Source organism: Oryzias latipes, chromosome 23, assembly GCF_002234675.1.
Source record: "Oryzias latipes chromosome 23, ASM223467v1".
NCBI lineage: Eukaryota > Metazoa > Chordata > Actinopteri > Beloniformes > Adrianichthyidae > Oryzias > Oryzias latipes.
In genome coordinates, this window is record NC_019881.2 from 4,003,792 (window position 1) to 4,018,375 (window position 14,584).

At 47.2% G+C, this 14,584-nt stretch overlaps 1 protein-coding gene across 1 annotated transcript in view; it reads left to right on the forward strand.

Annotated features, from left to right (window-relative positions):
- arid2 (AT-rich interaction domain 2) overlaps positions 1-13,734 on the forward strand; it is a 42,036-nt gene extending 28,302 nt beyond the window's left edge. The window contains exons 13-22 of the mRNA XM_023952211.1: positions 2,868-2,946; positions 3,026-3,160; positions 3,271-3,476; positions 4,366-6,650; positions 7,868-8,013; positions 8,098-8,236; positions 8,310-8,398; positions 10,452-10,575; positions 10,802-10,893; positions 12,177-13,734. Coding sequence (XP_023807979.1) covers positions 2,868-2,946; positions 3,026-3,160; positions 3,271-3,476; positions 4,366-6,650; positions 7,868-8,013; positions 8,098-8,236; positions 8,310-8,398; positions 10,452-10,575; positions 10,802-10,893; positions 12,177-12,288 — 3,407 coding nt within the window. The 3' untranslated portion in view covers positions 12,289-13,734. The remainder of the gene's footprint in view (positions 1-2,867; positions 2,947-3,025; positions 3,161-3,270; positions 3,477-4,365; positions 6,651-7,867; positions 8,014-8,097; positions 8,237-8,309; positions 8,399-10,451; positions 10,576-10,801; positions 10,894-12,176) is intronic.
- Positions 13,735-14,584: the final 850 nt, after the last annotated feature.

Genomic DNA, 14,584 nt, shown 5'->3' on the forward strand with positions numbered 1-14,584 from the left:
TGCTGTAAACGGGAGGAAAATGGAATAATTCAAGTTAGGGCTGAAACGATTCCTCGAGTTATTCGAGTTACTCGATTACAAAAATTCCTCGAGGCAAAAACTCTGCCTCGAAGCCTCGTTAAATTCCCATGACGCGCACTATTCGCGCGGCGCAGGGATTTCATTTGACCGTTTATTCTCACGGACCTTTTGAATTTAGTTGGCGCGATGGCGGAGAATAGATCTATAAATCTTCTTCCACTTTCGGCTTCTCCCATCTGGGGTCGCCACAGCGAACGAGTCGCATGATAGATTTGGCAATGTTTTACGCCGGATGCCCTTCCTGACGCAACCTTCTCAAACCGGGCTTGGAACCGGCAGAGGTAGAGAAGGGAACAGGGAGCAGCCCGGAGTCGAACCGTGGTTTCACGGATGGAAGGCGCCGCAAACCAGCACGAGTTAAACCGGCTCCCCAGGAGAATAGATCTATAAATAAACGGCAGAAATAGAGCTGGCATACCCGCGCGTGCCGCCAGCAGCGAGCGAGAAGCGGCGTCAGCCGCTCCGCGGCGACCAGCGCGGGCCGCGGAGGGGGCGCTGAGAGGCAGGGGCTGGGACAGGCGGTAGCTCGCCTTTCGGTGGACCGCGAGGCTTCTTTAAGTATTGCAAAAATAACAAAAGCATTATTTTTACACGAAACATAAACAATGATAATGATCAAATATGTTTTTCTGATTCTTTTATTTCTAATGGCCTTCCATTTTGGTGTTGTGCCACCCTTTCAAAGTCTTCTGTCCCCCCCCCATACAAAATGTTCTAGCTCCGCCACTTCTCAAGACCAACTTAAAAACACCAAAAGTAACATTTGCATCATAGCGGATCTTTAAAATCAAATGCTTGTTCATTTTACAACCACATCATTTTTGTTATGCAAGATTTGTTTTGGTTGTTCAAAAACACACACAAATCGTTTTATCCGATTACTCGATTAATCGATCGATTAAGTGCTAGATCAGGGGTCACCAACCTTTTCGAGACTGAGGGCTATTTCATGGGCACTAAGTGGTATGAAGGGCGCCACAGGACCTGTTTACTAAATACCTCCTAGCCCCCCCCCCCCCCCCCAACCTCAACCTATTCTCTAAATCTTTGCATTACATGAATCATAAGAATGCCCAGACATTGTGTAGTTTATTTGATCTATTTAAACTTTTGTAATAGACCCTTATTTTTATTTTTTTAAGTCATATTAATAATATCAATAATAATCCATTTTATTTAAAGCGCCTTTCAAGGAACCCAAGGACCCTTTACAAAACAAAGGTTAAGGTTATTTTTGTTTTCGTATTTGTTTTTTTGTTTACCTTTATCTCAGAGTTGATATTGGTGTCATTGACAGACATCCCATGATTGATTGTTGAATATTTGCTTCAATTAAAAAAAAATTTTTTTGGTGCATTTCCTGCGGGCGCCACAAGGGGTGCTCGGGGGCGCATGGGCGCACGCGGGCACAGGGTTGGTGACCCCTGTGCTAGATTAATTGATTACAAAAAGAATCGATAGCTGCAGCCCTAATTCAAGTACTTCGAAGACCGATTGGAAATAACTTTTTTTAAAACAAAGCCAGAGCTATAAAGCTATAAATCAGATATATAATTCTGTGAATACATTCTTATGTCCCTGTTAATAATAAATGACACCATTTAGTCCAAATGTGGTGTAAACAAAAATAAAAGTAGCTAAGCGCTTTCATTCAAGTTATTTAAGACGTTAACTGCTTTCAGATTAAATTACCAAAGATAAAAAACATGAACCTAAAGTCCATCTGAAAGTAAAGCTTTTTGAGATGTGATGTATGGTTTATAAGTTGATGTTTTTCTCAGCATGTTCAGGAGTGAGTGAACGTCTCTGGGCACTAATATCTCCTGCAGTGGAAAAACTTTAGTCCTGGGAATTCACAAATGTGCCACTTTGGAGAGCAGAGGGAACACATGCTGTAGAGATTGCTGCTCTGGTTGACACAGCAGTGGTTGAAACGTCTTCATTCAGATTTCTGCCTGGCGTTCCTCCATCGATCCGTTCTGTGCCCCCGCAGCTCCTCTTCCTCCTCTCCTGCGCTCAGCGTTCGCACAAATCCAGGGAACCACGCTTCCAAATGTCCTGCATAGCGATCTTTCATCACGGCACGGGAACCTCCTCCTGGACGTCTTTGGGTTTCTGGACTTTAGTGCAGCGTTTTCTTCTCCTGCTGTTGGATCTCATGCTGGGTTGTGTTGTAAACATGAGCTGTGTTCCTGAGAGGGGAAGACACGCCTTCTTTCACACACTTGTCTGCCAACATACAGTTTTTTTGCTCTGCGCTGTGGTCTTTGTGAAGCTGGAGCCGCGGGTTTGAGTCTCAGATGCTGCAAAACTGCATCAAAACGGAAACGTTCTGTTGAAATCCTTTAATAGGATTTGCGTTTACATGTGGATTATTACAGTTTAAGTCCTTTGATTTATTGTAAAAGCCTTCCCAGTGCTCTTTTTAATTATTATCCATTAAAGCGGGGCTATCAGAATGGAGCGGAGCAGGGAGTTTGTAGCTCTGTCACCAAGAGAATCTTTTTCAAACAATTTCTTTTGGTCTGCTCCTGATTTACAATAATTTCAATAAAGAGATGCTCAGAAAAGCAGTTGTTCATTTAATTTTCTTGATATGTTGTTCTTCATCATCAGAAACGTGTTAGAAAACACCAAAAACAGGATTTTCATCAGTGGATCTTTAACTGAGTTTGCTGACCTCTTGTGGAGAAACCAGGAACCTGCATGTGTCGCCGCTCATTTCCTCTACAGCTTGATAATAAAACCAGTTTTTATTAATCTCTGAATGCTTTCTGTCCCGTCAGTAACGAGGGTCCCAGTTCAGTCCTCCCAACCTCCTCCTGGGATCGTTGAACTGGATGGAGAGAAGTTCACGCTGCAGTGGTGAGATACTTTATTTTTCATAACTCATTTGTTTGTTTGTTATTTTTTCCCCCCTCATCTGTTTCTGCTTCCCTCACAGGTTAAACGCACACTTCGAGACCAACTCTGAAGGCTCTGTGTCTCGGTCAGAGATGTACTCTGAGTACTTATCCACGTGCAGCAAAATGGGACGAAGCAATATCTTGAACTCCACCGGCTTCCTCAAGTGTCTGCGGTGAGTCTGCAGCATCAGCACAGACTTTATCCCATCAGATTCTTCAGCTGCAGGACGATGAATGCAATGACTCTGTCCTCCATAACCGGACTTTATCCTGGCTGTCGCAGGACGGTGTTTCCCAACCACACCATGCGGCGGCAGGACGAGGCCAAAGCCGGCAGCCAGGTCCAGATACTGCTGGTGGGGATCAGGCCGAGGGCCATCCCTCTGCCCGTCCAGTTATACTATCAGCAGCAGCAGAACCCGGCTCCTCCCACTCCTCCTTCTGCGCCTCGACATGAGGCGCCAGCAGACGCTAAGGCCCCTCCTCCAGGTACGACCGGCAACTGCCTTAGTCTGCTGACCCATTGGTACACCTCCACAGCACAGTGTTTACATTCTGTTATGGAGTTTGTAAAGATTTGACTGTATAAGAGAACTGGGCGTTAATCTGTACGCTATGGTCACTTAGAAAAAAATTAAATAAATCGTTGTTTTTTTTAGCACTTTATTCTTTTTTCGGTTGAAATCACTTTTTCCCAAAAACGGACTATTTAATACGTGGTGCATCGTGTCGTCATGGTAACGACCTCGACTGCAGCGGCAAAGGAAGGCGATATATATGCTGGTCGTCACGATGGGTTAGATAGACAGAGGGAAAGTTCTCCTCTTTCTGCTTGTTTTTGTCCAGAGGATGAAGCTAAAGTTTGTTTTCAAGAAGCCGGCGCAGTGATACGGAACATTCAAGCTATGTGACCGGAACTACTTTTGCAGGCGTGCATTGTCACTTTCTAATGCACAGCCAGCAGCCAATCAGAATCGAGTATTCCCCTTGACCATGGTGTGGTAATGGAGCTGTCTATTTCTCTATAGACGTCTATGGGATTTTGGCATCTTGGAGCCAGAGGGTACTTCCTGTTTGGAACTTCAGGGGGCGGAGTCACTGAGTCCAGTTCTCATATACGGTTAATGCCGCACATTTGATCTTCTTGATGGAGTTTTACAAAGATCTTTTGTGATTAAAGAAAAAAACAAGTTGAAACTGTAGAAAAAAATTAGTGATTGTTCTTCTGACAGTGTTGTTGGATTCTTTCCCTGCAGGCAGTTTTTGTAGCCATAAATCATGACGACAACCGACGGCAACGTTTTTAAAAAAAAAAGGGTCTTCACGCACAGACAGGAAGTTTCTCTTTTCATCTAAACTCTGTTCTGTGTTTTTTTAGGTTTACCTCCCCCACATTTTGTCCGGGCACCGGGCCCCACCCTCAACTCCAACACAGCCACGCCCTCCACTGTTTTAACTGCACACGAACCCCCCCAAGCAAGCCACCAGACAGTTGTCCGGCAGCCGGCACCCCCACCTGTTACCACGCATCTGCCCCAACAGCTGACACCAAACCCCCTGGCAGCTCAGCAGCAGCTGCAAGGAGGGCCGGTGGTCCAGATTCCAACATCTCCCCCTGCCACCCAGAACCACAGCCCCCAGAACCCCCTTCCATCCAACTCGCAACAGCAGCACTCCCCCATGCTACCAGCCGGAACGCCCGTCACGCTATTCCAGCCGTTCCCCCAAGGCCACATCCTCACTGCCAAGGTGCAAAGTGTGTGCCCCCCCATCTCCCAGCACCCACCTGTGCTTCAGTCCCCGCCTCCATCTGGACTTCCGGGCGGGGCCTCCCAGGGCGACTCTCAGAGTGTCGCCTCCACGCCGCCCTCTCTCAACCCGGTTCCTCACAACCAGGGGTCACGGGTCACGTTTCAGAACATCGCCCCGAAACCAGCACCGAGCCAGCCGGGGGGGGCGGCCGTTCCCCTGGCGGCTTCCAGCCCGCAGCAGAGCGTGGTGATCGTTGGCCCGAACCCCCAGCAGAACACAGCCTACCCCCCTGCCATACACCAGATTGTTCTAGCCAACCCCTCCACCCTTTCCACCCCCCAAACTATCCAGATAGGCCAACCGGGACCTCCCTCTGGTCCTTGCCCTCCCAACGCCCAGGTTCAGGTCAATCAGACTGTCAGCCACACGCTGTCTGCCAAACGACAGCAGCCCCCCCTCCAAATGATCTCCCCAACGCCCCCCTCTCAGCCTACCTCCACCGAGTCCAGCTTGATCAAACAGCTGCTTCTTCCAAAGCGGGGCCCTTCCACGCCAGGAGGAAAGTTGATCCTCCCCGCTCCACAGGTGCCCCTCCCCAACAACACGATAGCTTCAAACCCCCAGGTCATCTACCAGGCCGGCTACAACGCCCAGAACGCCCCCCCTCCCGCTCCCCATCAGCTCAACGTCCAGCTGGTACCGGGGCAGCTCCCCGCCGCGGGCTCCCCCGCCCTCCAGACGGTTCAGCTCCTGCCGGGTCAGCTCATCTCCACGAGCAGTCCCGGGGGGGCCGCCATCATTCAGCGTCCCACTGCGGCCGGACAAGTCACCTTCACCGTGGTCCCCAACACGGGCTTCACCACCTCTACGGCCGTAGTCAGCCAGGGAGCCGTGGTTCCGGGCGTCTCCCCATCATTCGCCGCTGGACCGCCCCCCCACCGCGCCCTGGTGGGCCCACCTCCTCTGCCACCGCTGCAGGCTCCCCTCAGAGGAGACAAAATCATTTGTCAGAAGGAGGAGGAGGCCAAGGACGCGACGGGGCTGCACGTCCACGAGAGGAAGATCGAGGTGATGGAGAACTCCTCCCTGGCAGAGGGAGACGCCTCCAACGGCAGAACCAGTAACGGCGACGTGGGGGGCGGAGCCAAGTTGCTAAACGGTAAGAAGAGCGGGGAGTTCGATCTACCTCCATATCACTCAGGGAACAGCCAGGGGGCGCTCAACGGTCCGGCCATAGAGGGCTGCCCCGCCAACGGGAAGCCGGTCCCGTCTCCGGGTCTGAGCGCTCCCATGGAGGGAAACTCTGACCCCAAAAAGGCCCTGGTCAACGGGGTGTGTGACTTTCCCCGGAGCGACAGTGGGGGCAGCTTCAGCAAAAACATTCCAAATCACATTGCTTCCAAACAGTACTTGGGGAACGGGGAGGCGGCCCCCTCTGAGAAGAGTCTCAGCTCAGACACGCCCCTCCCCAGTCCTCCCCCTCCCCCTCAGCAGGACACTGCCAAACCCCAGCCGGCGGAGCGCCTGGCCAACGGACCCCAGGCAGCAAGCCTCTGTAACGGACCTTTGGGGCCGGGCCACGCCTCGCCTGTGCTGAGACAGCAACTGCTGCCCAACTCCTCCCCCAACGCCGCTGCTACCTCCCCCCCTCCTGCAAACGGGCTGGCCTCGGAGGCCCGAGGCCTGAAGAGGCCTCTCGAGAGTGAGGACCGCAGCGCCCCTTCGCCCTCGGGGATCCCCAACAAGGTGGGGGTGAGGATCATCACCATCAGCGACCCCAACAACGCCGGCAGCAGCGCCACCATGGTGGCCGTGCCCGCAGGAGCCGACCCAAGCACAGTAGCCAAAGTAGCAATAGAGAACGCCACCCATCAGAGGAACTGCTCACCAACTCAAGCAGCCGTCACGCCGGTGAGTCGCCGTGGAAACTGTGATCTTCACCTCTGATCCTGTCAGAGATCCGCTACACATTTATTTTACTCTCTCTAAAAAGAAACACAGAAAGTCCCTGGTTGTGTCCGGATTCCCACCCTAACCCCTAAGTACTGTAAACTATGTAATGAGGGGCTATGTAGTGCCCTGGCTTTTAAAAGCAGTTCGGACACCGTGGTCACTCCTTTCCGGGTACGATGTCATCGATTTCACAAAGTTAAAATCTAATCCATATGAGCGTTTTGTGACGATTATTTATGAGTTCTGATGATAAAAACGTTGATGGTTTTAGAAAAGAAAATTACATTTAAATACATTTTTTTTGGTCAAAAATTATGACTCAATGCATTGTGGTCTATATTCGCCAATCTATTGGGCATCGATGCACAATTTCTAGGGGAATGGATTTTGGAATTGTAGATTTGGACAGAACTACAAAATGGCAAACAATCTTTATAGTTAGTTAGTATAGTCCAGTGAAGGAATTCGGACACCCCCCATGTAAGAACCCCCCCCCCCCGCCGCCTTTAAAAGCCTTTTCAAATGTTTTTCTGCAAATGTTCACACATTTGGAAAGTGGCAGCTGATCATTAAATGATTTTAGGGACCTTGGAGATCTTCCTATTATTCAATTATCTCGCTGCTGCCTTCCTGCCACCGGACTGCCACCAGACAACCTTGAAGTGTGCTCGGGCGCCACTGATGTGGCGCATGTGGAAAACTCGTCCAGGCGCCGTAAAAAATTCACTTTTTTTCTTAAAACCTGACTCCCGCTGCGCGGCCACCAGCCGATTCTAGCCAAGCTAATAACGTTCCTTTAGTTTGCAGAGCGTTGGCATTTTAGGATGTGTGACTGCAGTCTGTTCACGTTTTAGGTTTATGACAGAATATTGTATGTTTGATCAAATCTTCTGGTCATTTTGGTGTTTTGGCTTTTAGTGATTTGGCTGCCACAGTGTTGACAGGTCACTAGAGTTTCAGGTTAAATTCCGTCCCGTGTGTTTGGAGGTTAAGAAGGCGGGGCCAGTTAAGACCATGTGGCTCTCGCCGATACCCACCTCCCACAGAAACGCAGCTGAGAGAACAACTCGCCGCCAGCAGACGGCCCGGGTTACCTGCCAGCCGACAAGTCCTCCTGTCCCTAACAAATGACCTGAAACCCTCATCATTTTCTCTCTGTGCCCCCCACCCTGCAGCCCGCTGTTACCCCACCTCTGCCCCCCACCGCCCAGCCCACAGCAGCAGGAGACAGCAGTCCACAGCCCACAGCGCAGCAACCCCCCACAGAGCAGAGCCGGAAGCCGGGGCAGAATTTTAAGTGTCTGTGGCACTCCTGTAAACGGTACGATGCCTTTCTACCCCCGACCCCCACCCCCCCGTCAGGGCTTTTGTGGGGATCTCTGTTGATGTTCTCTTCTCGGCTCAGGTGGTTTGAGACGCCGTCGCAGGTCTTTTACCACGCCGCCACGCAGCACGGGGGCAAGGACGTCTACGGCGGGCAGTGTCAGTGGGAGGGCTGCGAACCCTTTCCCCGCCAGCGACTGTCCTTCATCACACACTTACAGGTGACCTCTTCATCCAACAGGCGGGGTTTGGCCCCATGCGATGCGGTCGCTCATGAACGCTCTGCTCTTGCAGGATAAACACTGTTCCCGGGAGGCTCTGCTGGCGGCACTGAAGCTGGAGGAGCAGCAGGCGCAGCAGAGCCCCAACCACACCTCCTCCCAGTACGTAGCTCCTTCCTTTTCTCATTCATGCTTCCAAGAAAACTTGGAAAGGATCGCAAAGAACACGCTTTTGAAATCTGTTGATTCATGCTCGACCCTTTAACGTTGGAGACGCCAACATAAAACGCGCTCTTTGACGTACCGTAACTCTCCAACCGTTTACGCAATCGACGTGATCAGCGGATTCTGACTCACTGGGCCTTTCAGTGAGCCAGAATCTATGGAGAGAAATGAGTCTCACTGGATTTGTGCGCATAGAGCCGGAAATCACCAATAAGTTCAAGAATCGATTTGATTCATCAAAGCCTGGATCTCGATTTCGATTGTTTTGATCCACTCGATTCCATTCCGTTTTGATTTTGCACAGTTTACACATTTAGACATATTGGTATAGAAATTAATTAATAATCTAAACATGTTTTGAAAACAATATTAATCTGATACAAAAAAGAAGTTCCACCAAAAATGTGCAGATCCTTCTGTTCTGCCTCTCCTGGAGGACGTTTCAGTTTTCTATCTAGGTTCCATAAAAACTTTGGAAAACTCACTGCCTGTGAGTCTGTCAATCTGTTCATTTAGTCAACAATGTACGTTTAGGTGGAGCGTTAGCACTAGCCGTCCTATGGGAAATCCCATTATACGTTAGCATCGAGCTAATGGACTTTGGTTTTACAGATTGATTAATAATTTTTATCAACCCTGCCCTACCTGTGCATCATTCTTGATTTGTATAACTCACACAATACATTTTGTGTGTAACTGTGTGTACTTGTAATTGTGTATTCACGTGTACACTCGAATATCTAAAAACTTGTTCGTACGAAACGCAATTAATGCACGCACAACTTGAAATTACAAACTATAGATTCAAAAAGGCTCCTGCGCAGACAAATCTTTAAATCGTACGCACCAGTCGCCTGACACACAAAACCGCATTAACGCACAAACCAGAGGTTGATCGGCCCTTCGACCCGCTCCACTCTTTGGGCGTTGAGGAGGACTTTGCGCTGCCTGCTGGGGAAACATCTCTGTGCTGAAGACGCTGCGGGCAATGAGGACAGACATACTTTAGTGTCGAGTGTTTTAAACTTTCATTTTTAGACTTTTAAACATTAATTATCAGGGTATATCTGTTCAAGAAAATGTGAAAATGTCAAGTTTTCACCAGATGTTGTTGACAATCTAAGTTCAAAACGGCTAATTAAAAACAACTCTGATGACCCAGCATTCTAGCAGTATGTAAACGCATCATTAACACAAAAAACTTGGAGATGTGAGGTCTCACACCTGTACTATGGGTAAACGCGGTTTTGTGTATCAGTCGACTGTGCTTTTTAAAGATTTACATGTATAGTTAGTTTTAAGCTGCTGTTATTTAAAGTTGTGTGTGTGTTTATTGTATTTTGTCACTTTTGTACAAGTTAATACACAATTACAAGTACACACAGTTACGCACATTGTATTGTATGAGTTACAAATCAAAAACTATACACACACAAATCGAAGGAGACTGTTCTTTTCTTTACAGGATTTGTGTCTGCGTAATTTTTGATAACTGTGTGTACACTCAACTACCGAAAATATGAAATACACTTTACGCACTGACAACCTGAAATTTCAGCCAACGGCTCCAACGCACAGGAATCTTTAAATTGCACGCACCAGTCGCCCGATGCACACAGAACTGCACAAATCCGATGCAAGACTCGCCACATCTCCAAGTTTGGTGTTAGACGATGTGTTTAAATGCTGCTAGAATGCTGGGTCATCAGAGTTTTCCTTACAGCCACTTTGAACTTTATTGTGAATAATTTCTAGTAAAAACTTGATATTTTTCCACTTTCTTAAACGGATGCGCCCGGATAATTAATATAAAAAACAAAACCTCTAAATACGCTTTTAAAAAAGCTCAACACTGAAGCTAGACCTCCGGCCTTAAAGGGTTAACTGGCTTTCACCAAAAGTTTCTTTTACCAGGGTTTTGGCAGTGTTTGCTTTTGATGGCATCACCTCTACGATGTTTGCTGACTTGTGTTTTTGGCGTGTTGTGAAGGACACCCCCGGTGGCCGGCAGCCCCGTGGCACAAAGGGCGCCCAAAGCAATCATCAATCACCCGAGCGCCGCTCTGATGGCGCTGCGCAGAGGCTCTCGAAACCTGGTCTTCAGGGACTTCACTGTGAGTACAGCAGACTGACCCGGTGCAGTTCTCCTGCCCTTCAGAAGGGCTTTTGGTGGTGGGTGGGGGGCAGTAAGCAGCTCAGACTCCAGTCTGGACTGACACTGGAGTAAAGAGATCTGAGCAGTTTTATGTTTTTTACATTACTGTTGACATTTACTGATGAACGTTTTTTGTCAGAATTGCTAACTCTAAACCCCTCCCTTCTCTGTCTGTGCCTCCCCAGGATGAGAAAGAGGGACCAGTGACGAAACACATTCGACTAACTGCTGCCTTAACGTTAAAGAACATCGCAAAGCACTCAGACTGCGGTCGAAAGTGAGTATAAGAGCCAAAGATACACAACTTTCGCAGAATCGCACCAGAATCCGTTTACAACCGAATGGCACCAATTTCCGTCATTGTCATTATGGATATGGACAGTAGGGGTGCTATATAAACTCATCATCCTCTCTTTCACTCTCACTCATGGTGCAGAGACTTAAGCATAGTGGGACAAAATAACTCTGCAAAACTCGGTAAAACACAGTAAAACAGCTAAACAACTAAACACATTTGGTCAAAAACCCACACTTAAACCAAAATCCGTCCAGACAGGGAAAAGAAATGGTATCCCACAATCCCTTGCGGTGCCGATCTAACAGCAGCACCAAAGTTACACCTACTTATTTGAATCAATTGAATTGAAAGTAAAATAACTATCTGAAAACTACGTGTTACTTTTTAAACTGACCTAACAAAAAAAAGATTTATCTTAACTGAAGCAAATAATTAAGTTAGATCAAAGTAAAAAAGTTTCTCTTTCCAACATCCTTATGTGGTCTTATCCCCCTCTCACGGTGGAAAAAATATTATCTGAGCTTGTTCATCCACTAAATCATCTTCAAATGGACACGCCATGCTGCTTCACCTCACTGAAAACAAACTAACCTTCAACTAAACCTGCTCCAGACCAGGTTATGTGCAGAGCATGAGTTGCTATGGCAACGTGACCTACCCTGAAACATACCTCCATTTATCTGCTTCCTTAGCCTTACAGTGGTAACTCAAATAACCTGCTTTATGGAATACCCCCATGAATCTGTTTATAAGGGAACTGCAGCAGAATCTGTTTACAAATGGACCACTCCATAGTCTGTTTATTATGAACTCAATGTTGAGACTTGATCAGCCATGTCTTGATCTCCAGGTATTCATGCAGCGACTCGTTTGATTGGTCAGATTTATTTTTATAGTGTTTGTGTTCGAGCCTCTGAACCTGATTGGTGAAGACAGTTTGATGATAGCGAAACTCAAAAATGAAAAAAATCCGCCAAAGTTGCAGGTTTGAGAAAAACTGGGATCTGGTGTAATTACCAGATTGTGAAATCCTAGAAGGATTGCTTTTGGAACTGCACCTGGTTCTTTTGTTTTCAAACCAGGTGTAACCTGGAAGTGAACAGGATGCCTAACTTCAGCAGGGTTGTTGTTTTCCTCTCACACACTAATTTGTTTGCAGCTTTTCCTTAGACGTGTCTATATGTGTAGGAATCAAAGCTGCTGGTGTGAAACTTGAGCTTTGTGGGTCCATGTCTAAAGATTTGATTCTTCTCATTTGTCAGGTTGGTGAAGAGGCACGAGACGCACCTCTCTGTTCTTGCGTTGAGTAACATGGAGGTCTCCACCACGCTCGCCAAATGCCTTTATGAACTCACACGGTCGCTGCAGGCCTGACGTGGACAGGACTCCCCCGACCGCCCTGTCGGCTCTCCCGGGAGCAGAAAAGCAGGCGACCGGTGAGCTTGTAGCAGGTCCAGGTGGCGTGGGGAGGGAGAACGGCGACGGAGCGCCCACCCCCTCCAGCCACACCCCTCCCCTCTTTGCTCCCTGTGTTCAAACCCACGCCCTCCTCCATCCACTAGCAGGAATAAGGAGAAGGAAAAAAAACGTCTTGGGGTCTTCCACCAGCTGTCCACAAGGGGGAGCTCCTCCCCAGGGACTCCACCGACAAAAGCCCCAAACACGAGCACATATGTTTACTTGGTTTCTCTTTTTTTCTTGTCATCCTGCAAACGTGTGAGCTCTGAGAGGAGCGCAGCGCGGGAGGGGGCGGGGCTACTGAAGGCGTCGGGCAGAGTTGGTTGGAGAAGGACTCAACTGGCGCAGAGATTTTTTTTTTTTTTTTTTTAGAAACCTCGGTAGCTTTGTTTTTCTTACTTGAGTCAATATATTTTCACCTATTTATTATTGAAATGAATACCATTACAATTAATGAAAAAGAATCCTGTACATATGTTGTGAATATATATATAAAGATCCTTTCATGCCGATGCAGCCACTGGAGAACTTGCTCTGTGGAGTAATAGAAGCATTACTTTGGCGAGATTTCATAAAGTAGTATGATTTTTGGTTTTCTTTTGTTTTTTATGATCCCTGGTCACTTGTATCTAATGTGATTCTATACTCAGCAGTGGATGAATGTACTTTAACTTGTAAATAATTCTGCAAAGGTACTGATGCTGTAAAGCTTAGGGAGGGGGAAACAGTTTTTTTGTGGAACTGTGACATTTTTTGTATTATAATACCTTGTAGAACTCATTTTGCTGGCTGAAAGAGTATGGAATAATATATCTCATGTCATTTTGTAGAAGAAGAAAAAAAAATTGAAGGTGTTCTCTTCCTGTCTTCAACCCTCACACACCTCCTACCCCCCCCCAACGCGCACACACACACACACACAAGTATGTATCCACTGTAAGCGTCTTGTCATCGTACGGGCACGGAGCGCGTACCAAAATTTTTTTGTATTTGTAAATTGGTTTAAATACATGGAGTTTTTATACAGGTTTTCTCCTGTGTTCTTTGCTTTACGTGCAGGTATGATATTTTCTTCACTACTTTTTTCTATCTTAATATAGTGTGGAGTTTTATTGTACTATTTTTTCATTCTTACTACCATGCCACATTCCGGCTCACGTCCTCAGACTGTCCTCTCTACCGTGTGTTGTGTAACATTTGACTGCCTGTCGTATTAGCATCTGACCGGAGCGACCTGACCATCTTCATTTCTGCGGTGTCAGTAGGATGTGTGACTATACATAGACTTAACAGTCTGTTAGAGATTGGCTTTATTTACTTTGGTGACTGTTTATAGTTTTTAAATAAAACACTGAACATTTTTGCTTCGTCTTTTCTCTCCGTTCTTGAGGTTTCTTCCTCTTTCAGGTCATCGGACTACTTTTTACGGAGAATTGACCACGTGATCGGTTCACGTGCCGCACACGCGGTCTAAACCGGGGGTTTGAAACCTGAGGCCACGTGTGGCTCTTCAGCCTCTTCGTCGCAGCTCTCTGGTTTAAAGAAAAATAAAAAGTTTATTTTTGTTTTCACAACAAACTAACCACAAAATCTGATTCAACTCGTTCACGAACATGGTACGTATCACAGCTAAAGGCTTCCTGACCACAACACTCTAGCCATCTTTTGTGGTTTTTGAGCTCTGCGACAACAGAAAACCCTTTTAAGGTCAGAAAAAAACGACCAAAAATGATTCTTGAGGTGCACTGGATAATAAAGATTTTGTATTTTTTAATAAATTCAAGGATTTTAAGGTCCTACGTAATGCTATTAAGCCGTCTAGAGTAATTATATCAATTTATAAGATCAAATGGCACACTAAAGAGCATTTTAATGAAACATGAGTCATTTTCCTACCAGGAAGTAAGACAACTAGATCTTTTTTCGCTCTTTGTGGGTGTCGCCCATTTCATGACGTCTTCCTGGAGTCGGCCAAGAAATCAAACGTGAACTTTGGGAAAGATGGACGTGCTTTTGTGAACATGAAAGCTGATCACCGCTAGCTCCACAGAGAAAGTGGGCGTGTCTGTTAGCCTGGGGGTGGAGCTGGCAGCGCAGACTCTTCCTGGAAGGGGCTGTTCCTCACTTTGTGACATCACAATGGGAGGACCCGCCTGTTTTTGTGGGGGGCGGAGGGGCTGGTGGTCAGAAATACAGCTTTGGGGATGATTTT